This window comes from Lissotriton helveticus, chromosome 8 (genome assembly GCF_964261635.1).
Source record: "Lissotriton helveticus chromosome 8, aLisHel1.1, whole genome shotgun sequence".
Lineage (NCBI taxonomy): Eukaryota > Metazoa > Chordata > Amphibia > Caudata > Salamandridae > Lissotriton > Lissotriton helveticus.
The window spans coordinates 1237579306-1237607182 of record NC_136069.1 but is presented as its reverse complement, the minus strand read 5'-3'; the positions used below and the strand labels follow the sequence as shown (position 1 = coordinate 1237607182).

The 27877-nt window shown below is 49.0% G+C and overlaps 1 protein-coding gene across 2 annotated transcripts in view; it reads right to left on the bottom strand.

The window, feature by feature from the left end:
• PPP2R3B (protein phosphatase 2 regulatory subunit B''beta) overlaps positions 1 to 27877 on the bottom strand; it is a 357728-nt gene that overhangs the window by 262073 nt on the left and 67778 nt on the right. The window contains exon 1 of one of the 2 annotated variants that reach the window (XM_078658213.1): positions 26611 to 26892. The exons of the other annotated variant lie outside the window; for it this stretch is intronic. Within the exon in view, the coding sequence (XP_078514339.1) occupies positions 26611 to 26757 (147 nt within the window). The 5' untranslated portion in view covers positions 26758 to 26892. Of the gene's footprint in view, positions 1 to 26610; positions 26893 to 27877 lie in introns of those variants that run through there. 2 annotated transcript variants of the gene reach the window in all.

Here is a 27877-nt window from a genome sequence, read left to right as displayed (position 1 = left end):
TACTGGGGGTCCCCCAGATCCTAGCCCAAGTAAGTCTAAGTTGGCCCTGGTTAGCCTTCTGACTACCTCAAGACCTTTGTCTACCTCATCCCCAGAGAGTCCCTCCTGATCCTCCTCCTCCTCAACTGCAGTAGCAGTGTTGGGGAGGTCTGGATCCCCAGAGGTTCCTTCCAAGGCTGGCATGTTCTCATGTAACTGAGAAAGCTTTCTGGCATCATATGTCTCTAAGAGACCTATCAGAAAGGGAATGGTGGGGTTAGACCCCTGCTTCAGTTTCCTGGAGACACAGATCTGTCTCATCTCCTGAAAACTGAGAGCTGCATATCTTGAAGTGACCTGTGGAGGGTCAACACTGACCAGGGGAGTCTCAGTAGATTCTCCCTGGGTAGACATGCTTTTCTAGTGAGGTGTAAGTGGTGCACTTACCTACACTATATGTTTGCCTACTGATCCCTTGCTAGAGTTGTAGTTTAGGGTGTGCTAGGCCCTAGGAGCTACAACAGCTGGTTCAGTAGAACTCAGAGTATTCTAAGCTAAGTTATATGTACCTTTAGTACTTATGTGATCTTTCACAAGATATTCTTAGGATATGTGTGGTAAAACAACAGCAAGCTCAAATCCCAACCGCTGCTCACCAATGTGAGGAGTTGGCCTGATGTGCAGTGTTCACTATTCTAGTGATCACTATATATCAGTCCAAACAACCCTTATTGATGATTGGTTGTAAGTCAACCTTATAGACCAGCTATCCTAGTAGCATGGATACGAGCAGTCTAAGGCTAAGACTCTAGAGGGCGTGTTAAGCCAGCTGTTTTACCATCACATTACCCCTTGAACACCCAGTGAAAGGACACCACACAAGTGTTATGAAAATAAACAATGTATTTATTAGAATCACAACAACCCTGTACTCTTTATGAGGACAGGGTGCTAAGCACACAACAAAACTCTTATGAAAATACTTAAGTTAGCACGTTATACACAAATGCCCGAGGGGCACGAAAAACCATATATTCTAAAAGTGGAATGCGAAATTACTAGCAGGTAAGTACAGTACTAATAGGCTTTGGAATCGCTAGGACTTGACTAGGGAATCGTTAGATTACTTCTAAGAGACCTAGGGGACTCGGGTGCAGAGTGTGCACTCTCACGCGGGATGCGGGACAAAGTCTATGGGAGCTAGTAAAGGCAAAGTTAGTGTTCACGGGCGAACCCGACCTGGTAGGGAGAAAACGACAGTGGATCCTGACCCTTGGATAGTGAGGCTATGCTGGGACACCGAAGTGCCGAAGTTACCTAGCCCAGGGGCTGCAGCTGCATAGGTCTGAAAAGACGTCGGGAATCCTCGTGCCGGACCAGGAGCCTGGAAGGAAGAAGTTTCTGGCAGGCGACCAGTGAAGAAAAGTTCGATGGATCCAAGCCTGGATCAAGGAAGAAGGAAACCTGAAAGCAGAGGGGACCAAGTTCTTGAATCACTAGCCAGTGATTAAGTGGGCACCAGGATGGCACCGGGCGAAGTCACCGCAGTCAGGTGAGTGGGCGCTGCTGGGCTCTGCAGTCTCTCGGACCAGGAGGCGTTGTCGGCGACCAGGATGGAGGTGCGAGCTGTCCCACGAAGGTTCTTGCTGTCGACGTCGCTGGACCCAGGATTGGGCAACAAGTCTTGGCAAATGCAAGGCCCACGCGGTGGACCTAAAATGGCGTCTCAGCTGGACCAGGAGGGTCCAGGGTACTTCTCCGATGGAGGGAAGCAAGGGCCAGTCTGGAGCAACCAGACTAGCAGCAGTATTGTCGTCGGGCGTCGTTCGGAAGGCCACAAGCCAGCGGGCTAGTAGCCAAACAACGCGGTGAGCAGCAAAAAGCAGAAGGGCCCCACGCCGATCGTGGAGATGCTGGGGGGCTGCTCTTCGGTGCTGGAGCTGCTCAGGGTGGGGGCTTCTCGGACCCCAAAGCACTCACCAGGAAAGTACTCGGTGGGCTTGCTGTGCAGAAGTCGTGCAGTCTTGGCGATGGCCGGTCCCTCGAGGTCTCGTCGCACCCACGGTTCTCAGCTGTGCTGTAGAGGTGGGTAGAGGTCAGAGGTGCCAGGGAGCCGGGTCTCGTCGAGCTGGGCAGTCGGATTCCGGAGGAAGGACGTGCAGCAGACCGCAGTGTTCTTAGATGGTGCCTGCGGATGCAGGGTGACTACTCCTTAGCCACAAGGGAGAAATCTTAGGAAGAAGTCTTGAGTTCCTTTCGTAGAAAGTAGTTTCAGGATTCAAAGATGATCTGATTTGGAAGGGGGCCAGTCTCTACCTTTATCTGGGAAAAGGGGGCTGGCACGCGACTAAGTCCTGCCCTATGGGTGGGACCAGGAGGGGGGTGGTTACACCCACTTCCTTGGCGGGCTTTCCCCAGGCCAGGGGCTGGAGTGCCCCTGGAACTGGTTTCAGCCGGCCTATGCACAGTGAGCACCGGGGTGCCACTTGCAGTCACCTTCCTCTAAAGCCCTGCCTACCTGGAATACACAAAACCCTGTCTGGGACGGTGCTGGCACCGCACCTGGCAGGAAACCCTTTGTCCTTATCTCCTGCTCTGGGAGGACTCCCAGCAGCAGGAGGGCAGACTTGTGTCTCGGTGGCAGCATCCATTTTGTGGATGCTAAGGCTCTGTTTGACTTTTAACCGGGTTATAGGTTACATGCATGTCGTGTCCCTCTAGAAGGGTGGAATGCTAACCCCGTCGCCAGAATTGGCGAGGGGTTAGTATTCCAATTCGTATGACACCTTACTCGACATGTTTTGATAAAGCGATACCAGAGTTGGCATTTAACCGCGAGGATTATAATGCACTTAAGAGTATATGGTATGCGATATCATGGAAACGGCTAAGGGATAGATCCCGAAAGCCGCAGACAGGCTCAGCTCATGCCAGAGCACCATCTCACACGATTCCAAGCACTCTGCCTTCAGGATTGTTAAGGCCTGCCATAGGAGTGACTGATAGGAGATCTGTGTGTCCATTTTAGGGTTAGATATAGGTATACTATATCTAAAGCAAAGGGTGAGTACACCACCTTGCCCCAGCTGTCGTGCAGCCAGTTGTGTCAGTTTTAGTTAGTCAATCCAGGGGTGGCATAATACATGCTTCAGCCCCTGGGAGACTTCTGGGTGCACCTCAGCCCTGGGTACAGGGACTTGGAGAGGGCCCAGTCCCAATTCAGTACCTGAGTACAATTTGGATAGAGAGAACAGCTAGGCTGTGGGTCTGATTAGCAGGCCCACAGCCAGGGAAAGTCGTAAACCAGTGCAGCAAAAAGCAAAAATCTGGGTGATCATAGGATTGCAGACCCTACTCTCCTACAAAACGGAACTGCTGAAATGGCCTTTTGACTCACAGTACACTACAGGGTATGCACAGGGGGAGCCACCGAGGAATGGCAGATAGGGAGTGTTGGAGTCAGTCACGGCTTCAAGAACACGTAGCAAGCAGATCAGATATATACATCAATTATTTACTTGAGATACAGCATACAATCTCAGTGTGTCCATTCGCTCCTCTTCCCTCAACTGTCCCCAGTCTGTATTTATCCCCGATTTTTTGCCCCTTGATCTCACTTGTCCCTCCATGTATTTCCCTTTGCTGGAGGTGGTGTCCTTGATCAGCTAGAGCGCTGACCAGCAAGATTGGCGCCCTTCAGTGCTCTCCATTACAGCGAGATCACCTTTTCTTCATACTATATTCGAAGCTCCCATGCACTGCTCTGTTACCCATGTGAGTAACACGTGCAAGCAAGAGTGCAACCCTATTGCATCTTCATCATTGATGTTTTCTAGGCACAACTACAGAGGCGAAATCCCAAAACACTTTTCCCCCCCCAAAGAGGTCTTCCGTTCCAAAAAATAATTCAGCTTGCCAATTTAAAATAGCAAATTGCCAGTCAACTTTCGTAATTCGTTCTTTATAAATTAAAATTAAGAAGGAAGAGATGTTAGATAAGCATAAGCAATGAAGACAAATTTGACAGTCTATTTAATGAAACATGTTGCATCCATCTCCTATACTGTGCTGTAGTGCCAAAAACCAGTTCATTTTGACAGCTGTGTTCAAGGAATGTATATGGCTAACTCCTTTTACTCCTACTTATTTCTTAATAGGTGAGGCCATCTGTTTTTTTAGGAATTTAATGAAGACTCCCATTACTGAATGAGAAATCAGGACAACAATTGCTGAATATCAGGGGGGTCCGCTAGGTGGCGCCGGACCGGAATGGCGGACTTGGCGTGAAGCTCCTGCCGAGTCGGGCGCAATAACCAGTATAATCCTCATCCTGCCTTTCTATACTTGATGGTCCCAGCATAGATCGCTGCGGGAAGGTTCGGAGGGTCAGCGGAGCAAGTTTGAAACCGCTGTGAGGACCGCATCGGAGGATATCGGCCCAGCAGCGGAGGGCGAAGTGCTCCACGAATTGTTGCTGGTGACCTGCGGCGGCTGCTTCCACTACGCGAGGCCGGGGATAAAAGGCCTACATATCCTGAGGCGGCCGGAGCGAAAACGGTACGGGCCGCATTTCTACTGCCCAGACTTAGCCTGCTCTAACCAATACCACAGGCGGCAGGGGGAAAGCCGCGCATTTTTCAAGGGGCAGCCACAACAACAGGTCAGACGTGGGAGCTGGCCGGAGCCACCATTTCGAATCAAGCTACCAGAGGTGAGGAGAAAGCGGAGCATAGGGCTGGTGAAAGCAGGCATAAAAAGAAGGGCCAAACATTGGAACATAAGGTGGACTCCAGCACTTTAAAGGCAAACAAGAGAGGCTGCAGTCTTGGGGGCTAGCAAGCAGAGCACAGCGATCAGCCGCCATTTTGTGGGACATACCGGGCATGGGACCCTGGGCCACACCGCTGTGCACGGCAAACTGACCCATCACGCAGATTGGCGTGGACAAACCCCCACATAGCCCTGTGGACCTACTCTGCACAAGGCGTGCCTGCAATTAACTGCAGTGATCCGGCTGAGCGAAAGGGACACGTCCGCCATTTTAATTGCCCACCCCGTAATCTGGCGCGGGCAGCATAGACAAACACTCTCAGACGCAGGAGGGGGAGGAAAACCTGACGGCAAGGCCAGCACTGACTGTATCTGGAAGCGGCCCTGAGGGGCTAACTGCGGCTCACCCTGTGTGCAAGGCACTGCTGTTTGCAGTGACACGAACGCCTACCCCTCCCCCCCCCCCTCCTCCTGCACCGTGTGGCGGAGCCCGTGCTCGACCCAACTGCTAGGATGGGGAAAACTGAGCCCCGGCAGTCAAAACTGCCATTCGATACTAGACGGACACCCGGCTCGGGCTCAAAAGGCCAGGGGGAAGACGGCCCTCCGGAGGCGAGAGATGCTGGATGGAAAGAACTGCTAGTGAGTATGCAGCAGAGCCTCACATCCATCGACTCGAAGATAGACACAATGTCCCTTCGCCTAGACAATGTCGTAGCGAAACTGGATGGCCATGAAGAGCGGCTGAAAGGGGCTGAACAGAGAGTATCAGACCTTGAGGATGGGGCGAGCACTAGTAGGCAGCACATATCACAGATGGGCAAACTTCTGAAAGTCATCGCGGACAAAAACGAGGAGTTAGAATCTCGCTCGCGGAGAAACAACGTCCGCATGATAGGCCTGGCTGAGTCAACGAACACAGGGAGGTTAGAAGACTTCATGGAATGACTGCTGGTGGACCTTTTTGTTAAAGAATGTTTCTCAGCGTAGTTCGTCATTGAACTTGCTCACCGCTCCTTGGTTGCCAGGCCTCCCCCAGGGACTCCGCCACGCCCGATTATAATGAGATTCCTTAATTATCGTGACCGGGACACATTGCTATGGCTGGCGAGAGAAAAGGGAGAAGTAAGGTATGAAAACACCACATTATAATTTTACCCTGTTTCACGCAAGTTATGTTATGTTATGTTATAGTTATTTATTGTGCGCACAGCTGCTCCAGCAAGAAGCACGCCGGAAGTTTCTTATGGTGAAGGAACAACTTCAGTCCCGCATTATTCAGTACGCAATGCTGTACCCAGCTAGACTACGGATTCACCACAGAGGCCGGCAGCACATATTCACTATGCCCCAACAAGCTGAGGAATTTCTAAGAAAAGACCGGCGATCCTCTTCTCGGGAGGCAGCTGCGAAACGCAGATAACGATCTCATTCACCATTATCTGAACCTTCCTGACCTTCGCAGATCGCGACGAACCGCACCAAGGCAACTATGGGACTTTTCACGAACTGGTGATGTATAAATGTTGATGTTCTAGCGTAGGCAGATACTGGCGCCCGACCACTCGCCCTCGTCCCATCAGATCGACCCCTACAATACGGGGGTTGAGGATGGGTGCAATATGAGAGGCAGAGTGGAAATGCCGGGGCCCCTGGCAACCCCCAATTGAGGGCATTCCCCTAAGTGACTTAGTTGAGTACTGGGTTTTTATTGGTAAATGCTGACCCTAGGTCATAGTTTTGTCTTTTCAGGGGGGGGGGGGGGGGGGGGTTCCTGGCAAGTTGGGGCGGCCGGAGTGGGAGGATATGGGAGGGACAGAGTATACGTTAATGACAAGATGAAGTGCATTGAGTTAATGTGGCTCTTTTGGGATACATGGTGGAAGGGTCAAAGCTACCTTCATGGCTATGGGTGAACGGGCAAGGACGGCGCAAGCCTTAATGTACTAACATGGAATGTACGAGGGCTTAACAACCCTCGGAAACGGAGGCAGATTCTGGGCTATTTAGACAGGCATCAAATCAATATTACTTTCCTGCAGGAAACCCACTAGGAGAGGGGCAGCACCCCTCAATTCGCAACCCGCTGGGCTTCTCATAGCTGCTTTGCCACGTATTCGTTATACGCCAAGGGGGGGGCGATTTCGATTAAAAAAGGGGTCCATTTTGTGGAGGGGGGACAGGAGGTGGACCCAGAGGGGCGGTACTGTCTGCTGTGGGGAACACTACGAACGCATGACATTGTGTTGGTAAACTATTATGGGCCAAATGTCGACGACCCTCAATATATGCAATTTCTCAGGGGAAAAATCCGAACTTTGGGTAGCAGGTATCTGGTGTGGGGAGATTTTAATACAGTTGTGAACCCCGTATGGCATAGGTCGTGCGCCACAGCAACGCACTACACCTCCTCTCAGCACACACTGCAGGACATTGTTACAACGGAAGGCCTGGTAGACGCTTGGCGCTACTTACATCCCACACTGAAGGATGACACACACTACTCATCTCTTCACAACACATGGGCCAGACTAGACTATGTGCTTCTAGCTAAAGGAATGTCACACTGGGTGGGAGGGGCGCACCACTTGGCCAGAATTTTCTCTGACCACTCCCCTGGGAAGGTTTCCTTGTAACTACCTGCGGATCTAGCACCCTATCTAGGCTGGAGGCTCAACCCTGCGCATCTTCAGGATGCCGTTTTCAAGACGGAGTTGGAACAGGAAATGGTAGAATTCTTCCCCAGGAACACTGGCTCAGTTGCGAGTCTCACAACGGTCTGGGAAGCATTTAAAGTAACTGTTAGGGGGTGGTGCATCTCAAAGGGAGGTGGGATATTGAGGGATCTCCGACGCACTTTGCAGACCTTGGAGACTGACTTAAAGACACTGGAGAGGGAGGACAGAGGTAACGGGGAGTCTGCTACCTTGAAGGCATAACTGCGGGAGAAACTGACGGAATATACCCGGCCTGACCTCGTCGGTGCCGGTCGCTCTACCCGCCTCGTGGCCCCTCCAGGAAGTCACCCGATCCCCTGCTGCCGCCGCCGCTCGCACTAGCTCTACCACTGCCCTGACTGTGTCCCCGCTGTGGTTTGTGGTATTGCCCTGATTGTACTGTTGTACTGTTCTGTTCTGTTGCCCTTTGTGCTCTGCCCCCTGTTATCGCCGTAGTATTGCCCTGATTGTACTGTTCTGTTCTGTTGCCCTTGGTGTTCGGCCCCCTGTTATCGCCGTCTGCCCTAGCGCTTCTGACCCCGCTGGTCCACCCCGCTCCCTGCCGCTGCTCGCCCGCGGCCCTGTCCCCTCTCCTTCTGGTTTCCCTCGACCCTCTCCCATTCGCCACCCCGCTCCCACCTCCCAGCTGCTCCTCCCTCGCTCCGCCCCCCCCCACTATCTATTTATGGCAGAGTCCGCGCGCACGCGCCGATTGTGCGCCGAAGGCACGCCAAAGGCAAGCCCGTCTGCGCCCGTCCGCGCCTGGACCGCGCCCAGCGCCAGAACCCCTGGTACCTGCCGACGCCGGACCACACGACGAACCTACGACGCCACCCCCCTCCAGGCACTCAACACCAGCCGGAACCCCGCCTGCTACCGTGCCACCCCGAAGCGCACCCATGGACCCTTCACCTGCCAAGCCTGCAAATTCACCTGCCTCCAGACCTGCACCGCACCCGTCAAGCCCAGCACCAGCAGCAGCCACCTCAAGTGCATCCTGCTCAACACCCGCTCCGTCCACAGACACGCTATCGAACTCTGGAACCTGCTCGACACGACCTCACCAGACGTCGCCTTCCCCACGGAAACCTGGATGAACGCCTCCTCAGCGCCCGACATCGCCATCGCCATCCCGGACAGATACAAGATCACCCGGAGGGACCGCGTCAACCAGATGGGAGGAGGAATCGCCATCATTCACAAGAACACCATCCGCATCACAACCGACGCCAACGACACCCTGACCACCGCTAAACATCTCCACTTCAAGATACACACGGACCCCAAGACCACACTCAGAGGCACTCTCATCTACAGACGCCCGGGACCTGGCGCTTAATTCAGCGAAGACATCGCAGACTTCATCAGCCCACACGCCCTCCCATTCACCGACTACATCCTCCTAGGGGACCTCACCTTCCACCTGGAGAACAACAAGGACTGCAACACCAACACCCTGCTGGACAACCTCGCCAACCTCGGACTCAAGCAACTGGTGAACACCCCCACCCACTACGCCGGCCACACGCTTGACCCAATCTTCTCCTCCAGCAAACACATCTCCTTCAGCCACTCCACCGGACTCCACTGGACTGACCACAGCTGCGTCCACTCAGCTTCAGAAGAACCACGATTCACTACCACCCACAACAGGCCCCTCGCAGAAACTGGAGCAAGATCACTGCTGACAAGCTCACCACCGCCCTCAACCGAAACCCCCCAGCCAGCCCGACGGACCCCAACGAAGCAGCCAACAACCTCACACAGTGGATCACCAACTGCGCAGACGAACTCGCACCACAGAAGACCCCCCCCCCCCCCAGCAGACCCGGCGGCAAGAAAACTTCATGGTTCACCGAAGAACTTAAGAACTCCAAGAAGACCAGCCGCACCCTCGAGAAGGCCTGGCGCACTGACCAGACCACAGACAACATGACTGCGGGTGGCGTTCTTGAGGGCAGTCACCACCAGCTGATCCGGACCACCAAGAAGGCAGCATTCAAAGAACGACTGGACAACAACGCCCACAACAGCAAAGAACTCTTCAGCATCGTCAAAGAGTTCTCCAACCCCAGCGCCGGAAACAACGACATTGCTCCCTCGCAAGACCTCTGCGACTCACTCGCCTCATTCTTCCACCGCAAGATCGCCGAAATACACAACAGCTTCGGCGCACCAACCACGCACCCCACCACAGAACCAACGCCCCCCACCATCACCCTCCGCGCCTGGACCCCGGTCAGCACCTAAGACACCATCAGCATGATTAACACCATCCACTCCGGATCCCCGACCGACCCCTGCCCCCACCACGTTTTCAACAAGGCCGACTCCACCATCGCACCCAAACTCAAGGACATCATCAACACCTCCCTCGACACCGCCACCTTCCCGGAGACTTGGAAGCACGCCGAAATCAGCGCTCTCCTGAAAATACCAACAGCTGACCCCACCGACCTCAAGAACTTCCGCCCCATTTCGCTCCTCCCGTTCCCGGCCAAGGTCATCGAGAAGACCGTCAACAGACAGCTCGCCGCCTTCCTCGAGACGAATGGATCCCTCGACCACTCACAGTCCGGTTTCCGAGCCAACCACAGCACCGAGACCGCCCTCATCGCAGCCACAGACGACATCAGATCCCTGCTCGACAACGGGGAAACAGCGGCCCTCATCCTCCTGGACCTCTCCGCAGCATTCGACACTGTCTGCCACCGCACCCTCGTGCAGCGCCTACGCAACTTCGGAATCCAAGGGAAGGCACTTGGATTGATCATCTCGTTCCTCACCGGAAGAACACAGAGAGTCCGCCTCCCCCCGTTTAGATCAGAGGCCACCGAAGTCATCTGCGGCGTACCACAAGGATCATCACTCAGCCCCATCCTCTTCAATATCTACATGAGCCCCCTTGCAGCCATCGCACGCCAACACAACCTCAACATCATCTCCTACGCCGACAACACCCAGCTGATCCTCTCCCTCACCAACGACCCCGCCACCGCCAGAACCAACCTACACGAAGGGATGAAAGATGTCGCCGAATGGATGAAGAACAGCCGCCTGAAACTGAACTCAGACAAGACGGAAGTCCACATCCTGGGATCATCGCCCTCCGCCTGGGATGACTCCTGGTGGCCCCCTGCCCTGGGCACCACTCCCAAGTCAACGGATCACGCACGCAACCTGGGCTTCATCCTGGACTCCTCCCTCTCGATGACCAGACAGGTCAACGCCGTGTCCTCAACATGCTTCAACACCCTGCGCATGCTCCGCAAGACCTTCCGATGGATCCCCACCGAAACCAGGAAGACGGTCACCCAGGCACTCGTCACCAGCCGCCTGGACTACGGAAACGCCCTCTATGCCTGAACCACAGCCACACTCCAGAAAGGGCTCCAACGCATCCAGAACGCCTCCGCACGACTCGTCCTGGACATCCCCCGACACAGCCGCATCTCCGGCCACCTGAAAGACCTACACTGGCTCCCCGTCAGCAAGAGGATCACGTTCAGACTCCTCACCCACGCACACAAAGCCCTCCACAACCTGGGCCCCAAGTACCTCAACAACCGACTGACCTTCTACACGCCCAGCCGCCAGCTGCGATCAACCAACCTCGCCCTCGCCACCGTTCCACGCATCCGCAGAGCCACCGCCGGAGGAAGATCCTTCTCCTACCTGGCAGCCAAGTCATGGAACTCCCTCCCCACCCACCTTCGGCAAACGCAGGACCACCTCGCCTTCAGGAAGCAGCTCAAGAGCTGGCTTTTCGAGCAATAAACGGACCCCCTTCCCCCAGCGCCTTGAGACCAGCCGGGTAAGTAGCGCGCTATACAAATGCTATGATTGATTGAATGATTGATACTGAGGCAGCTGACCGGGAGTGTAGGTTTAGGGGGAAACATGCAGTGGCCAGGCGATACGGGGAGGGTGATAGGCCGGGAAGGGCTCTGGCTGGGGCGATACGGCCTCCCAGATTCCGCAGCTATGTCCAGGAACTACAGGATGAACACGGGGAGCTTTGCAGATCCCTACAAGGCCAGCTGGGTATCCTCACTGATTATTACAAGGCATTATACACATCGCGAAGGCAATCTTAGCTCAATCTCAGGGACTACTTTGAAGACGCAGCCCTTGCTTGGCTAGGACCTGCGCAACAAAAATTTTTAGCGCTTGAACTCGAAGTAGATGAAATCAAAAAGGCAATCATGAGCATGAACTCTGGGAAATGTCCCGGATCGGAAGGCATTCCCATTGACCTTTACAAAGCATATGTTCACATCCTAGCTCCCATCCTCAAGGCAGTATATTATGAGGCGCTGGAAGAGGGCGTACTCCCAGACACTATGACAGAAGCGCACATACTGTCCTTGCTCAAAGCCGGTAAGGCTCCGGACCACTGCGATTCTTACCGGCCTCTATCCCTTTTGAACAGGGACACAAAAATTCTAGCTAAAGTGCTCGCCACTCGGCTGAATCTCCTCCTTGAAAAAATAGTGCTACCGGACCAGGCAGGATTCGTCCCTAACTGGGCTATGTCCCACGCTCCTTGCGATCATACAAGACATTGACCCTAAGTGCGCTGCGGTGGCTGTCTTCTTAGACGCCACCAAAGTGTTTGATTCTGTAGAATGGGATTACCTGGTGGGAACATTAACATATATGGGGATGCCGGAGCAGTTTCTACAATGGGTTAGACTACTGTATAAGGCGTCTATGGCAAGAGTCCTGCTTAACCACTTGGCTGCTAAGGCACCTGATGATCTTCCATTGACTTTCCATTGAAATCAATGGAAAGTCCATGACGAGTTACCCTTGTCATTAGCGCTGAAGTGGTTAATGGATCTCGATCTGATCCCTTCCACATTACTAGGGGACAAGACAGGGCTGCCCATTGTCACCAGTCCTGTTTGCTATTGCAATCGAACCTCTCGCTGCCAAACTGCGCCAGCATCATAATCAGAGGGGCCTTATTTACCCGTCTAGACAGGTCTTGGTCTCTCTCTACGCAGACTATATTACCTTGTACATACGAAACCCTGTCGAAAATCTGAACCCTGTCTTAAGAGAAATTACCAAATTCGGAGCGATTGCTGGAGTGCAAATTAATTGGGGGAAGTCGGCAGTGTTCCCTTTGACTGAGCATACCCCCCTGCATCCCCTGGACTACCCACTGCAATGGGAGGACATTGAAGTTAAGTACTTGGGGATACATGTCTCTAGGGATAAGGACACACTTATGAGAATGAATTACGGTCGAGCCATGACTAAAGTGACTGACAATGTCACGAGTTGGATCAGACTCCCTCTGTCGATGGCCGGACGAATATCTCTAATCAAAATGGTCATAGTACCTAAATTCCTATACTGGTTTATCAACATCCCATATCATCCGGGTGCGCATTTTTTTTGCCACCCTTAAAACGCAGCTTATCAAACTGATTTGGGGAGGGAAACACGCACGGCTGAAACTGGACACCAGGACGCTTCCTTATCAATATGGAGGCTTCGATGTGCCTGATTTTGAACAATACTATTACAGTGCTCAGGCGCATTATGCAGTGTACTGGTACTACCACCCCCCCCCTACATGCCCCATCTTGCAGTTGAGGACGGCCACATGGCGCCGGTCCCTCCGGCTGGCTACGTGTTCACTCCATACAAGGAACGGGATAAAGATCCTACTACTGTGGATTGCACGGCCAAGGCATTGCATTGGCTGGCTAGAGCTGAGGGGTTTGAACAGCTCTACTATCCTAGAATACCACTGCGTGGCTGCCCGACTTTACAAGTAACAACTGAGAAAATCTGTCAAAACTTGCTGACCAGGTTGCAGTTCACTACATGGGGGGACCTCTTCCTTGAAGGGACTTTCTGGACCAAGGAACAATTTTTTGGAGACGGTCCTGTTACATACATGGATTTGTTCCTCTACACTAGACTGCGACAAAGTGTGCATTCCGTATGTCCCGGATTCCCGGCTGAGCCGAAGGTCTTCACCTCACTGCATCTCATGCTGCTGGACGAGGCCCTCAAGCATGCAACATCGGCACTCTATTCGAGAGTCAGATCAGTGCCCCCTCCCCTACATGTCAGGGCAAGGGAGGAATGGGACAAAGACTTATCGGCACCACTCACAGACGACCAATGGGAACTAGCGTGTATACAGACGAAACGGATTTCAGGTAGCAGCAGACTCCATCTTCTTCATTTTAAATTCCTGCACAGAATTTACCACACACCTGCTAGATTACACAGGATAGGTTTGAGGGACAATGACAGGTGCCTTCGATGCAAGCAAGGCCACGCTGACTTTATGCATTTAGCTTGGAATTGCCCCCAGGTTGCTGAGTACTGGATAGCGGTCTTCGCGGGGCTCACTGATATGTTGGGGCTTCCTATTGAACCACTCCCTACAAGGGCACTCCTGGGACTAGTCGCAGACATTGCCACCCCACATGGACGGTTTCTACTAATGGGCATACTATTGGCGCGACGTTAGGTAGCGTGCAGGTGGGGAAGAGGGAGGGCACCCAAAATTAAGGGATGGCTACAGTATATGGTCACATGGCAAGAACAATTGCACACGTATGCGGAACAACTGCCAATGAAGTCTAGACATAAGGACTTTTGGGGCCCGCTTCTGACCTACCTCAGAGCAACAAAGAAGGGAGGTAGAGTACAACATAGGATTCCTACTCCACGGGCACTGATAAATAAACAAGAAGAATCCTACTACCAGTGTTTAAAAAGGGGAAGAGGGGGGAACACTCAGTATTGTGTAAAATACCCCTCACACACCAACAGGCCCCTTGGTGTCATGCTTCATCATCGGGGTCTTCGCACCCCGCTAAAGGGATGCGGCACGCTACAACCTGCGACTACGTGGGAGCGTTGACAAATTAGACTATGTGTGGTGTGTGTTGAGTGTAAGTGAAAGAGGGATAGATGTGAGTGGGAGGTGTGGTGAAAAATTAAAAAGGACCTGGCTAGTGGGTAAAAATGAAAAAAACTTTATTTCGTACCCCTGGCTGGTGCTATTAAAAAGTGTGCAAAAGAACGAGGTTTTTTTGTCTTAATTAGGGACAGAACCTCTGGTGTGCGTCGACATGTTTCGGTACTGGTGTACCTTCTTCAGGACGGGGCACAACTTCCCAACCCTACTCACGTTTTTCTAAGAAAAATCAGGGTTATCTTAATTTTTCTAAAAAGTGATAACACTCATTAAAGACGGCTACAATGTGCCTACAGCGGTTATTTGGATCATGTAATCACATGTCCTAAAAAAGAAGAAAAAACCATTAGGTTTGGTTACCATTTAGGAATGGCTCAGACAGGTGCAGTCACCTGGAGCCCCAAACAGTTAATTAAACCTGTAAAGGAAAAAGACACAAGACACATAACACACACAACATATAAGACACACTTAGGATTGTTTGTACTTATTTTCTTTGGACATACTCATGGTTTTTGCTGTCTATCGCATCATGAGCAAGTCCTGAGCATCAAGGTAGGTAGGTGGATCCACAATCTAAGGGGATAGAGAAGTGGATTCAGTGTTGTTGCTTCTACTCACTGTTTGACTCCACCGTGTACCTAACCCAGCTGGGCTTTGTTTGAATAGATACTCACGAGATCCGCCTATATTGGCCTCCTTCTACCACCTTGTGCTGCTCCGCCGTGATTGAAATGCGGATGCGCTAGGCGGTATATAAAGGAGGATTGGGTGTGTTCCCATTGGTTGATTAGCGGAAATGGCAAGTGACCTTGTATGGGAAATAACCATGTTGCCGCCTCCTCTGTGCATGTGGTCTAGCCACATGTAACATGCAACCCTCTGTCATTCGTTCATTGCCGGGGTTGTGAATGTCCAAATATGGACTTTCCGCTCGTCAGCCACTCACCGGCTATTGTTGTGACTCGGGCTAAAATGGAATCCTTGAGAACAGCTGCCGCTCGGCTGTCCCTCGTGCGCGCATGCGCAAAAGTAGTTACTCCGTGTTTCCTTCGGGCATGCGCGATGTTGAATGTCCGCAGCGCATGCGCGGTGGTGTTTTGTTGGTAGCGCTAATCACTAAGGGTGCCTGGGTTTGCAGTTTTATCAAGAATTTATCATCATTTAGGATGCATTAAGGTGCATCGGAGTGCCGATTGCCACTCGTTTCTCTACATAAAAACGGGGCATTTGTTCAAGCATGAAATGTACCTATTCCATTCACTGATTAGTTTATTGGTTGGTTATTTCGGGGATTCAGTGTACTATAATAGTTGTTTTAGGGGATGTCAAATGGATATATTCAATCCGGTGGCGAAATCCTCCCTGATATATATATATATACACACAATGGATGGTACATCAATTGGCTTAATGATAAACGATTTGGCCACTGATATTGGTTCCCTAGAGTCATATTTAAACTGGAGGTTTGTGTTGATCCTGTTATGGCCCAAGGGTCTTCAGGTGATGTGGCTCCACGGTATATCATCATTTAGTCCTGTGACATGGGTTCCCAGGCGGAACACCCAACGTTGTTCCTTCTGGAACAGGCCTGCTTCCGAGGGTAGTCGTTCGATGATGGTCCAACGTAGATCATTGATGCAATGTCGGTGTGACAGAAAATGTGATGCCATCTTGGTTGTCGTTTTCTTGCAGCGTATATTGCTTTTATGTTCCCCTATCCTTATTTTGACGGGTCGGGTGGTCATGCCTACATATTCCAGTCCACATGGGCAAGTTATTATATAGACCACGTTCTTTGTGTTGCAGTTGGAAAGTTGGAAGCAGGCCCGTTCCAGAAGGAACAACGTTGGGTGTTCCGCCTGGGAACCCATGTCACAGGACTAAATGATGATATACCGTGGAGCCAAATCACCTGAAGACCCTCGGGCCATAACAGGATCAACACAAACCTCCAGTTTAAATATGACTCTAGGGAACCAATATCAGTGGCCAAATCGTTTATCATTAAGCCAATTGATGTACCATCCATTGTGTGTATATATATCAGGGAGGATTTCGCCACCGGATTGAATATATCCATTTGACATCCCCTAAAACAACTATTATAGTACACTGAATCCCCGAAATAACCAACCAATAAACTAATCAGTGAATGGAATAGGTACATTTCATGCTTGAACAAATGCCCCGTTTTTATGTAGAGAAACGAGTGGCAATCGGCACTCCGATGCACCTTAATGCATCCTAAATGATGATAAATTCTTGATAAAACTGCAAAACCAGGCACCCTTAGTGATTAGCGCTACCAACAAAACACCACCGCGCATGCGCTGCGGACATTCAACATCGCGCATGCCCGAAGGAAACACGGAGTAACTACTTTTGCGCATGCGCGCACGAGGGACAGCCGAGCGGCAGCTGTTCTCAAGGATTCCATTTTAGCCCGAGTCACAACAATAGCCGGTGAGTGGCTGACGAGCGGAAAGTCCATATTTGGACATTCACAACCCCGGCAATGAACGAATGACAGAGGGTTGCATGTTACATGTGGCTAGACCACATGCACAGAGGAGGCGGCAACATGGTTATTTCCCATACAAGGTCACTTGCCATTTCCGCTAATCAACCAATGGGAACACACCCAATCCTCCTTTATATACCGCCTAGCGCATCCGCATTTCAATCACGGCGGAGCAGCACAAGGTGGTAGAAGGAGGCCAATATAGGCGGATCTCGTGAGTATCTATTCAAACAAAACCCAGCTGGGTTAGGTACACGGTGGAGTCAAACAGTGAGTAGAAGCAACAACACTGAATCCACTTCTCTATCCCCTTAGATTGTGGATCCACCTACCTACCTTGATGCTCAGGACTTGCTCATGATGCGATAGACAGCAAAAACCATGAGTATGTCCAAAGAAAATAAGTACAAACAATCCTAAGTGTGTCTTATATGTTGTGTGTGTTATGTGTCTTGTGTCTTTTTCCTTTACAGGTTTAATTAACTGTTTGGGGCTCCAGGTGACTGCACCTGTCTGAGCCATTCCTAAATGGTAACCAAACCTAATGGTTTTTTCTTCTTTTTTAGGACATGTGATTACATGATCCAAATAACCGCTGTAGGCACATTGTAGCCGTCTTTAATGAGTGTTATCACTTTTTAGAAAAATTAAGATAACCCTGATTTTTCTTAGAAAAACGTGAGTAGGGTTGGGAAGTTGTGCCCCGTCCTGAAGAAGGTACACCAGTACCGAAACATGTCGACGCACACCAGAGGTTCTGTCCCTAATTAAGACAAAAAAACCTCGTTCTTTTGCACACTTTTTAATAGCACCAGCCAGGGGTACGAAATAAAGTTTTTTTCATTTTTACCCACTAGCCAGGTCCTTTTTAAATTTTTCACCACACCTCCCACTCACACCTATCCCTCTTTCACTTACACTCAACACACACCACACATAGTCTAATTTGTCAACGCTCCCACGTAGTCGCAGGTTGTAGCGTGCCGCATCCCTTTAGCGGGGTGCGAAGACCCCGACTACCTCAGAGAGCATCAGGATGGGGAGGAAGAGGATCGTTCTGAGGTGGAAGTGGCGGCATGAGGTTTCCCTAGGGAGGGGGAGGGAGATGGGAAAGGAAACTGGCTTGTAAGCTGAGTCGATGTAAATTCTTTGAGATCCCACGCAAGGAATGTCGTCCTTGGTCGAGCCCGATTTATGGACTTTGCGCTCATTTGACTGTAACATGATGGATTACCCATACTGGAACAATATCACTATGTATCTAGTTGGCCTATGGTTGGACTCACTGTACATTAACGAAATGTTGAGGGAATTTTCGGGAGTGGGGGGGAGGGTAGGGTAATTGTGCGAAGGGAAGTTGAGGGTTGATAGTACTAAACATAACTGCAAATTTGTTGTAATCAATCACGAAATGTATGCTTTTATGATAAATGATAACAAATAATTTTTTTTTTTAAAACAACAACAAAACAATTGCCGAATATCAGAAAAATAACACATTGTCTCCCATTCTCCACAGTCTAACCCTTAACAATACTTTACCAATGAATACGTACTTTTGAGTACTGTAATAGCTGAATAACAGGACCTCCTAACCCTTGCAAATACATCTTCCTCCCTCCTGACAAAAATCAAGAACTTTACCATGAATTAGGATGATTTACCTCATGTAAAAATATAAATTAGGATGCCAGACCACCAGACATGTCAGTCACTTCACTGTACATTTGGGACCTAGCACACAGCACAAGGACTCTGCCTTGAGGGATTTGGGAGTGCAATTCCATTCCGTGTACAATGGACTAGCCAGTTCTTGGTGGTTAATTCCAAGGAGGTGGTTGATAACAAAAGGTTGAGCTTCGCATAGAGCTGCAACATACAGCCTTCGATGGCTGTCAGACACTCAGAGATGGACAATTGCATGTTCTTTTGTAACTTTCAACCTTTAAAGACTTGGAGGAACCACACATGACACACTAATGTGGGCAAATGGCCAAGAGGTTTGTAAAGATTAAGCTTGCCCGGGAGTCTACAGAACAGGAATCAGATCTTCAGAACTCCTATTTCCGAGATGTGAACAGATGGAATTGCAACTTGCGTGGTTTTCTGTCCCATGGTAGATCCAAGTTGCAACACTCAGGCAAACTCCATGGTCTTCACAAGCAACATTCTACATGGTTTAACTTTCCAGATGCAACTGCACACATACGACACAGATGGATACGTGGGTATGGGACTTTGAACATAATGCCATCTGTGGTGAACAGCTCCTCCAGTTCTTCATTTATTTTTTGCCTTCATCTACATGTAAACTGTTTTGTGGTTGAGAGTGATTGGTGTGCATTTTCTCTACTTTTTGATGGCTTGATTTGCATTTTGTATTTCTCATTAGGAAGAGTGCTTAAAGGCACGTAATGTTGTTTTGGGTTTGTGCCCTTTTTTATCCATCATGCAGGTCAGCCAGGCCATTCTCTCTATTTCCCACGCCCTTGCTCCGCCACACTGGAGATGGGAGTAGGCTGTCCTTCTGGAGAGTTGACACACCTCATAGACTCTCGATGGGAGACCCTCCCACTGAAAGCAGTTGGAATTCGTCCCTGCCTGCACATGCTATTTTGCTTATGGAAGTGGCATGGCCATGACCCCGCAACCTTCATCTAGCAATCTCGATCCTCTCCACCAAAAGAGAGTAGGTGCCAAAAAGGTAACCCACTGTGAAGCACTGCTATAACATCTATGTGAAATTAAAACGTCCCAGCTAATTTAAGAAGTTGAGCTGGGTTTTCGAATCATGGGGACACGCTGGTGGAGTGTAGCGAAGGAGATCAGGGTTGTCACTTTTGTCCAGCTCCAATTTATCTTTGTGCTGTAATTCAATACAGATACATAGCGCTGGGCTGTGCTGGTATAGCGCATAACTTTCTCTATCCACCTCTTTTTTGGGGATTGTTCTGAGTCTCTTCACGTTTTCTTCCTCTTGCAGGTCAGTGAGGCCAGCTGTGTTTTCCAAAGACATTCTCTCCTGCTCACAGACGCAGGGTGCCAGCTGAGCGCCAATTGGAGGGCCGACCCATAACCTTGGGAGATCACCCCACCTTCAATCCTATTAAACCCCTCACCTCAGTCCATCCAGCTCAGGCATCCAGGGGAAGAGCGAAGAGGGTTGGGATATTTTCTAATGTCCTCAAATGATTTTGGGCCGGTTAGTGTCTGGAAAAGATCTTGGGTCCAAAGTCTGCTATCCCCCTCTGCCTCACACGCTTTTGAGTGCCTCCATTGAGCCGGTTCTTGGTTGCTCCTGGTTGGAGTCAATATAGCACTACATTTGTGCTTCAACGTCGCCTCCAGCGGGTGAGCCCTCTGTTGCTCCCGGTTGGACTTTATAAAGCACTTCCTTGCTAATTTTAACTGTGCCTTCAATGGTTCTTTGATATTACAAGTGGACTCCAAACACTAGTGGACCAACTAATGAACATCAACAGGTTCTACATTTGACACGGTCTACCATGCAGTTGGTAAGCAACTGCATATACAACAGTATCTATTCTCCACTCTGCTACAACCTATGCGTATTATGCACATCAACCACTGGTGCATCATGCTTTCACCACGTTGTTCAAATTTCACCCATCATGTCCCATAAAGACCAAACTACAAATGACATTTGCCCAACTATGCAGTCTGAGGGGCTCTCAGGAACACGAAACAAACTGGAGAGCTTCATTCCCTTGAGTAGGTGTGTAGTATTATATTAATAATGCCATTGTACCAACCAGTGATGTGGGCCTTTCGGGAGTATGGAAAGCTATATAAGTAGCAATACAGTACAATATAATTTAATGTCAACCACTCACTATTGCGTTGAAAGTCATTAATGGCAGTGATCCCCCGCTACCCACCAAACCTAATTCAACAGCACACTTCTCCTTGGTCATTACGGTCAATCAGCCTCCATCAGTAGCTGCACCCTGACACAGTAGCACATCCTTCCCCGCGGTTCATCACGTTTCAAACTTTCGAGTTATGCAGTCCACCTTTATAAAGCTATCTTCAAACAGTTCAGACTTCCTGAATTCAATGGAGAGCTCAAATAAAACCTACGTTGAGTTTGAAAGCACGGTCACTTGATCCACAAAGGCTGCTCTACCAAGTCTCAAACATTTATCACTCATCAAAGCTAAATCTACCATCACTCTGGGAAAACTGTATTGTGTAATGTTTGTAAACATAACATTGCTCGTGTACAGTTAAAGCTCTCTATTCAATCTGATTTGTCAATTCAAAAGGTCCGTGTGTGTGTTCCTATTACTCAACCTCCTGGCACTATTCGTTTTAAACACCAACTCCGTACGATGCATGTGTACAGACATGTTACTATATAAAGCATTTCTATTCAAACGACTTTAGAGCTGATTGAATATAAAACATATGTCTTATCCTTCCTCATAATGGAATCTTTAAAAAAAATCATAAGTATTAAAATCGAACACCAAGCTTGTCTCCAGCTGGCAGGGAAGCCGGAAGAATGGAAAAACATGGGAAACGGTGGATAAGATGCACAGCTATCCCCTAGGTAGGTCTGTCCCACATGGAGTCTGCTCTGGAGTCTGAGTCTAGGAAGAAATTCCTGGAAAAAGTTAAGACTAACCTCAGTGTGGTCACTCTACAAATTTCATTAACAGCAACACTTTGAATGAGAGAGAAAAAGCACCTGCTTTACTTTGAGCCAAATGGGCTCACGGTCTATGTGGAAGGACCACAGGGACCTCCCTGGAAGGACCACCTGGACCATGTGATACATGTGCCTATATATGGCTGTGGTAAGGCATGGCTGTATTCATGTTGGTATGTACTATTTTACACTAGCTCAACCAGTTTGCATTTTCAGCCTCACAACTTTTGTCAATGTAATAGAAAATGTCTTTACATATCAGGAATGTGAAGTGATTTCTGTGCCTAACATGACGCGTTATGGACAAATTATGGTAGCGAAAGGATTTGGTCCGTATGAAAGTTGGGCTTAGCATTTAAAAAAAAAAGAAGAAGAGCAAGACAAGGGAGTGGTAAGGGAAACCCTACTGCTGTGACATACATGATCAAGCTAACACGGGGCTTGCATTAAACTCACCATTATGACCAACATCATGGAAAATAAGGTTCATTTCCAAAATTTATGTGAAGGCAGATTAAGCAGCTGCTCCATATTTCTCTTGAATGTGCTGCAGTGGGGGCACTGCAAGTTCACGGCTGCCCTGTGGGCAGAACATTCTAAATGATGGGGAGCACTTTTTCTGTTAGCACCCGGTGCACATGGGGAAAGGTGTGCCATGCCACAAACAGGGAATGGGCGCCCTATCCATAATAGGGTACAAGGTTTGAGAATCAGCTGAGTTCTGGCAAAAGCATTTTCCATTGCTGTTTGTTCTGTGCTGAGATACTGCACAGCTCCTGAGGATATGGAGGGGAGGAAAAGGATGGGAAAGAAGAGGACTGTTGGCCCTCTGCTTACTAACCTTGTAGAGGCCGTTGGTCCCGAAAGTCTGTTATGGAGGTCCTATTTGATCATCCCAGTGGTTAGGATCAAAAGCCATGGCTGGGGGCAGGGGCATTATCTTGACTCAGGTGGAAATATTGCAAATATGCTGATACTTGTGTGCCGGGCTTTTGCATGGATTTTGGGTCTGTTGTCTTTTGAACAGAACAGGCAGGTGCCATTCCAAACAGCATTGAGACTGAGTGTTTGTCCTGTGACAGGGTGGTGCAGGCTACATTGTGACCAACATGAGTTTTGGGGCCAAGACTGATGGGTGGTACTGAGCTACGGAAGCAGAATGTGAGACTGTGTAACCTTTCTCTTGTGGTCATACAGTGCCCAAGGAAGAAAATGCTGGAAGAGAATGTGGTTGGCCACGTCACCCGCAGTGGGGAGACTAGAGAGGACAGCCCCTTAGTGTTTCCTCACCGCCCAGGGCAGTATTTTTTCTGTAGCCTCCTGGCCTGGAAGCAAGCTACGTGAGTGTGAGATCTCACCTCCCCCGTGACCCCTGGCATGATGTCACTTCCGGGAGGGCAGCTGGGTATTTAGGTGGTGCAACACCTGGATATTGCTCTTTTGGTGGCCAGCAGCAGAGGAATTTGCCACCCACCCACCAGGCAAGAACATGAGAACTAAGAAGAGCAGCCAATCGCTGTACAGCGTGGCAAGCGGAGTTACAGTCCTAATGCAAAAAGCGATGAATACCCCATCAGGTGGAGATGGGGCCGCTCAATATGAGATCCTCAGGCCATAGGGGGCCATGAGTAGAACACGACGGCGACCCCTTCATCCCGTAAGGGACAGGTGGTATCCTGACAGCTGGGGGTTGGCCTTAACTCGCTGCGTGGCGGCACGGGTGCAGCAAACATTAAAAATCATTAGGCTGCAGCCCCAATGAGATCTATACAGAACTGGATAAATAATAGGATGGCAATGTAATTCCCGGTTGCTGGCGGATGTTTCAGGATGGGTGTCAGCGGTTAGTCCAAAACGGCGCTGCACTCATATGATCACCCGTAAGTTAACCCTACCTGTGTACTGCATAACAGAATATGAATAAACTTGCGACAGTTTTCTCACAAAAAAAGTGTGTCGCCTGTTTTTTGTTTCTGATGCAATTGTATTTGGTCACAAAAGTGTGTAGACATGTCAGATGACAGAAGGGCTAGGGATGGAAACGCTAAGGCAAAACCAAATCTGAACACTTAACAACAGTGTTGTTTGGTGAAAATTATCTTGGCTTGTACAGCAATAAAAGTATGGCATATAGTAGAAGATCTACTGAGGACTAAAAACAGATCTGGACAAGTACAGTAACTATTGCACAAATCTAAATATTTTGCACCTTTAATGCTGGGTGATTGCCACTTTCATCAATCATGCTCCTAACTGTTGAGGACTTGAAAGTACAAGGTAAAGGAGACAGACTATGCAGCAACTAGTAGAAGTGGTATAGTTACTAATTCTAGTCAATGAAATGGGAGATCATGGCAAGAGGGCATAAACTGTGGCTATTTAAACAACTGGGGTGAGGTATAAAGAATAAAATTAGGAAATGAGGGAAGTCATTTGATGCAGAAAAGCCTGAAGCCATCTGAAAACATAAATGACTAACATGGCTTAAGCCTAAGGGGCAAATATTAGATGTGAATGTGCACAATATGGGGGCATGCTTAGAAGCTATGCTGGAGAGGGTCAATTTGAAGAATGGGAGAGAGTCACTAGAAAGAGAAACTTTATTTGCTCCAAGCGAAATTACTGTAGTGATTTGGTGCATGCAAAGGCTACAGGTATCCTTAAGAAATAGTGAGATCCTTCCATGCAAAATTTGGGAATACTCACATTACTTAATAGTACAAAAGAGATGCAAGTGTATCATTGGGTTTGAGTATTGCCTCTTTCAGCTCGTAGCAGAGAAATGAAATGAAATGAAAAATTGCACCTATATAGCGCCTAACTACCCGGAGGCCGCGCAGCGCTTGGCTTGTGTGTATGAGGTGTACGGCTAATCCCTGCATTCTCCATGGACCACTTACACAGAGATAATGGTGAGGTTGGTACCCAGGAAATTCCAGAATTTCTATCACATCCACTGTATGCGTGATAGTTTACCTGAATTACGGGTGTTCGAGATAAAATAAGGTTGTAATGCAGAGATAGATGAATTCATATATTGCTGTATAAATTATATTTGTACAACCAAAACCCAAAGGAAATAATGAAACAACGACACTCTAAGACTAAGTGTTCATTTCTAAAACCATATCTCAACATAAACTCACCAGAGCTAAAGACTTTGAGGCCCCCTCCTCCTGAAACAATGGGGTTCTTCTATCCTTAGCCCCCCATACAGAGAAAATAAGCAGGAACGTGTCCCCCCCCCCCCCCCCCTCACCCCCTTTGCGAGTCTCAACAGTTGTCATAACATACATAACCTTGGAGGAGATTTACCATACCCAAGGAATGTAGCAGCAGTTCAGATACCTACAGTTGTCTAAAAAAAAAGTGAGATTTTTGAGAAAGGGTAGGAAAACAGCGCTCTTCATTGTCGTTTGCCGTCTGTTCTTTTTGCAGCTGTTGTAACGCCAACAACTGTGCCAGGCTCGTGTGCAGAAGAGAGCGGCTGAATAAATGTACTGCGTCACAAAAGGGTGTAGGATCGTTCAGAAGGTGCTACGGTTTGTTCAGTCTGTGAGAACGCAAATAAACATCTCCACGGGACAAACAGGTGACTTCTCTGGGATATTTGTCTAAACCTTTTTATTGTCTGCTGTTCTTACTCGTGTTTACAATGGCCGCGTAGTTTACAAAGTGTGCAAGAAAAATGCCTCTGGCGCTCCAGATAGGCTCAGGAAGCAAGGTGCTCTTCAGAGTTCACTTTGTATCTTGGCGGTGTAAATTTAGCAGAGGGACCCTGCAGACACAAGCACGCTGACCTCCAACCTCCCTTGAATCCAAGCATGTCGTTGAAATCATCGGGTTTCTCTTTGGCAATGCAGAAGTCATTTGGTACCATTAACATTACTTAGCGGTCGGCATTCCCACTCTAACAAGTTCCTGCAGCCCGCCAGGGCATCCCTCAATCAGGCGTCAACCTGAATTTGCCAGATTTAATCATAAGTGCGCAGAGGCGCGCAGAAAAATATAAAAAGGTTTATGTTTTACTCAATACAAAATGCAGAAAGGTAAAAAAAAAAATACAACGCTTCAAATTACACCACATTTATTGTGCTCTCTTCTTTCAAAAAAGCAAATTAAAATAATTATCTTCAATTTTTTTCCGTGCAACATGAGAATACTCTCATTTTGCCCAGTGAAACTCAATTATGCTATATTCTCAATATTATAAAGAAATAAATATATAAACAGCTCGATTAACGCAAAATTACTAACTAACAAGCCCAGGGAATTACATTTGTCACAAATAACAGAAACACTGGTATGGTTATCAAATGACTCAGCAGCCGAGGACACAATGCTCAAGTCCTGGGCTTTTCTTTTACACAGAGCAGCGCAGCTATCAATTGTGCAGCAGGTTCAGTGGCACCGAGGCCCAGAGCTGTAAGAGAATTACTGCATCTCAACTGGGGCTACTTGTACTATCCACCCTGGAGACGCGGGGCTTGCATTAGGTCCCACAGAAGATTTGCTACAACGCTGAAATGTTTCAGGTAAATGAATGCTATTAGATCAAGTGTACAGAACCAGGACAGCAACTCCCAGAATGCATTAGATTGTTGAATAAAAAAACAAGATTGAAGTCCTGCGTCCATCTGCTAACTTCAGACTGGACAAGCGGTCAAATGTGTGCACATCTGAATCTAGCTTGCAGCAGATATATCCGGTCAAACGTGCATATAGCTGCATAGTCACACCATGAAACGTGCACGGACAGCACTGTTCGCAAAACAAGTTTTGTTAAACCTCCTCTGGGCCAGATATTGGTAACAAACGCCACCTCTCACACAACTAGAAAAAACAGAACAAACAAAAAGGTAGGCACTACAGTTTCTCAAAATTCGTAACACGGTGAAGTAGGCACTCTAAACAAATATACATTCTGCTACTTCACAGAGCGTGGTGGAGGGTACCATTAAAAAAAATACAGCAGAAAATGGCATAATCAAACCTGTAGTTGCTGGAAAGCCTTTAGTCTCTTCTTGAACCTTGAGGGCAAGACAAAATCACAGCCCCGAGCCAGCAACGCCAACTCCTTCCTCAGATCCGGATCCTGCCGCAGAGAAATCTCCTTGATCCTCATGCTTTCAGATTTCATATAAATGTCCTCTGGTGCACCCACCGAGCGGTCTGAGCGCCGAGTCCCAGAGATCCCGGGCCGGCCTATTATCACGCGGCGCCCCCTTCACTCGCGGCAGCAGCTGCGCCTCAGCTCCGAGGTATTCCGAGGGCCGGCTCAGCTCCTGACTGTTGTTCCATTCATTGGAGGGAAGTTGGCAGCGAGCGGAGGGAGAGGCGGCCTGTAAAGTCACTTTGGGGTCTGCCCTTCGCGGCGCACGTTCCGGAGAGGAAACACGACGCTGTGTAAAGAAACAAACTTTGCTGCAAGGCAGTGCCAACTTGGAAAACAGAAAGCCACCGCTCTGAGCGTTTGAATACTAAACGCTGAAGCCCAACAGGGCACACACAACGCTCTAGCCTGCCACACACAACCCTAGCGTACAGGCAACTGGGAGCAGGGACGCAGTAAACGACAATGACCCTTTTTCTAGATGCTCAATTGCCCTCTGTCAGAATGACAAAGAAAGAAACCAACAAAGACCTTTAGGATATCTCATCACACGATTGGTTCACTGTGATGAGTCAGAAATGCAAAAAGCCAATCAAATTTTTTAAAAACATCATCAACAATGCAAGGGCTCAAACTCTCATTTGCGGCCAAATTATTTTCACCAGCTACCATTTTCCAATCCTTGGCTATGCTTTCAAGTATCATTATCAGGTGTGTTGGTCCAAGTGGCTCAATTTAAATGAAAAAGGACTACAACTGTTAGATTTCAACACATGCACCATGATATTTAGCATCAGGCCTATCTGTCACAGATGTGGTTGAGTAAAATATATGTTACCGCCAGTTCGAACTGCCCTCGTTGCCTCGCAATGGGGCACATATCATGCACATGTTCTGGAATGTGTCTGACAAAGTCAACTGTTGGGGAGATATTGGCACCATATTGTCATCTGTCACCGGCCACCAGGAGCTTCATAGTCTAGAACATTGCATACTGGACTGGGCCTCTGCAAGTTCCCCACGTCTGGTAAGGTTGCAGAAAGCTTTTTAGACCTACCCTTCTTACTGGGTAGACACTCAGTCACTATGAGATGAGGGGCCTCATCCTTAGCTGGTAAGTCTCATTGGCACTCTACTGTATTACAGT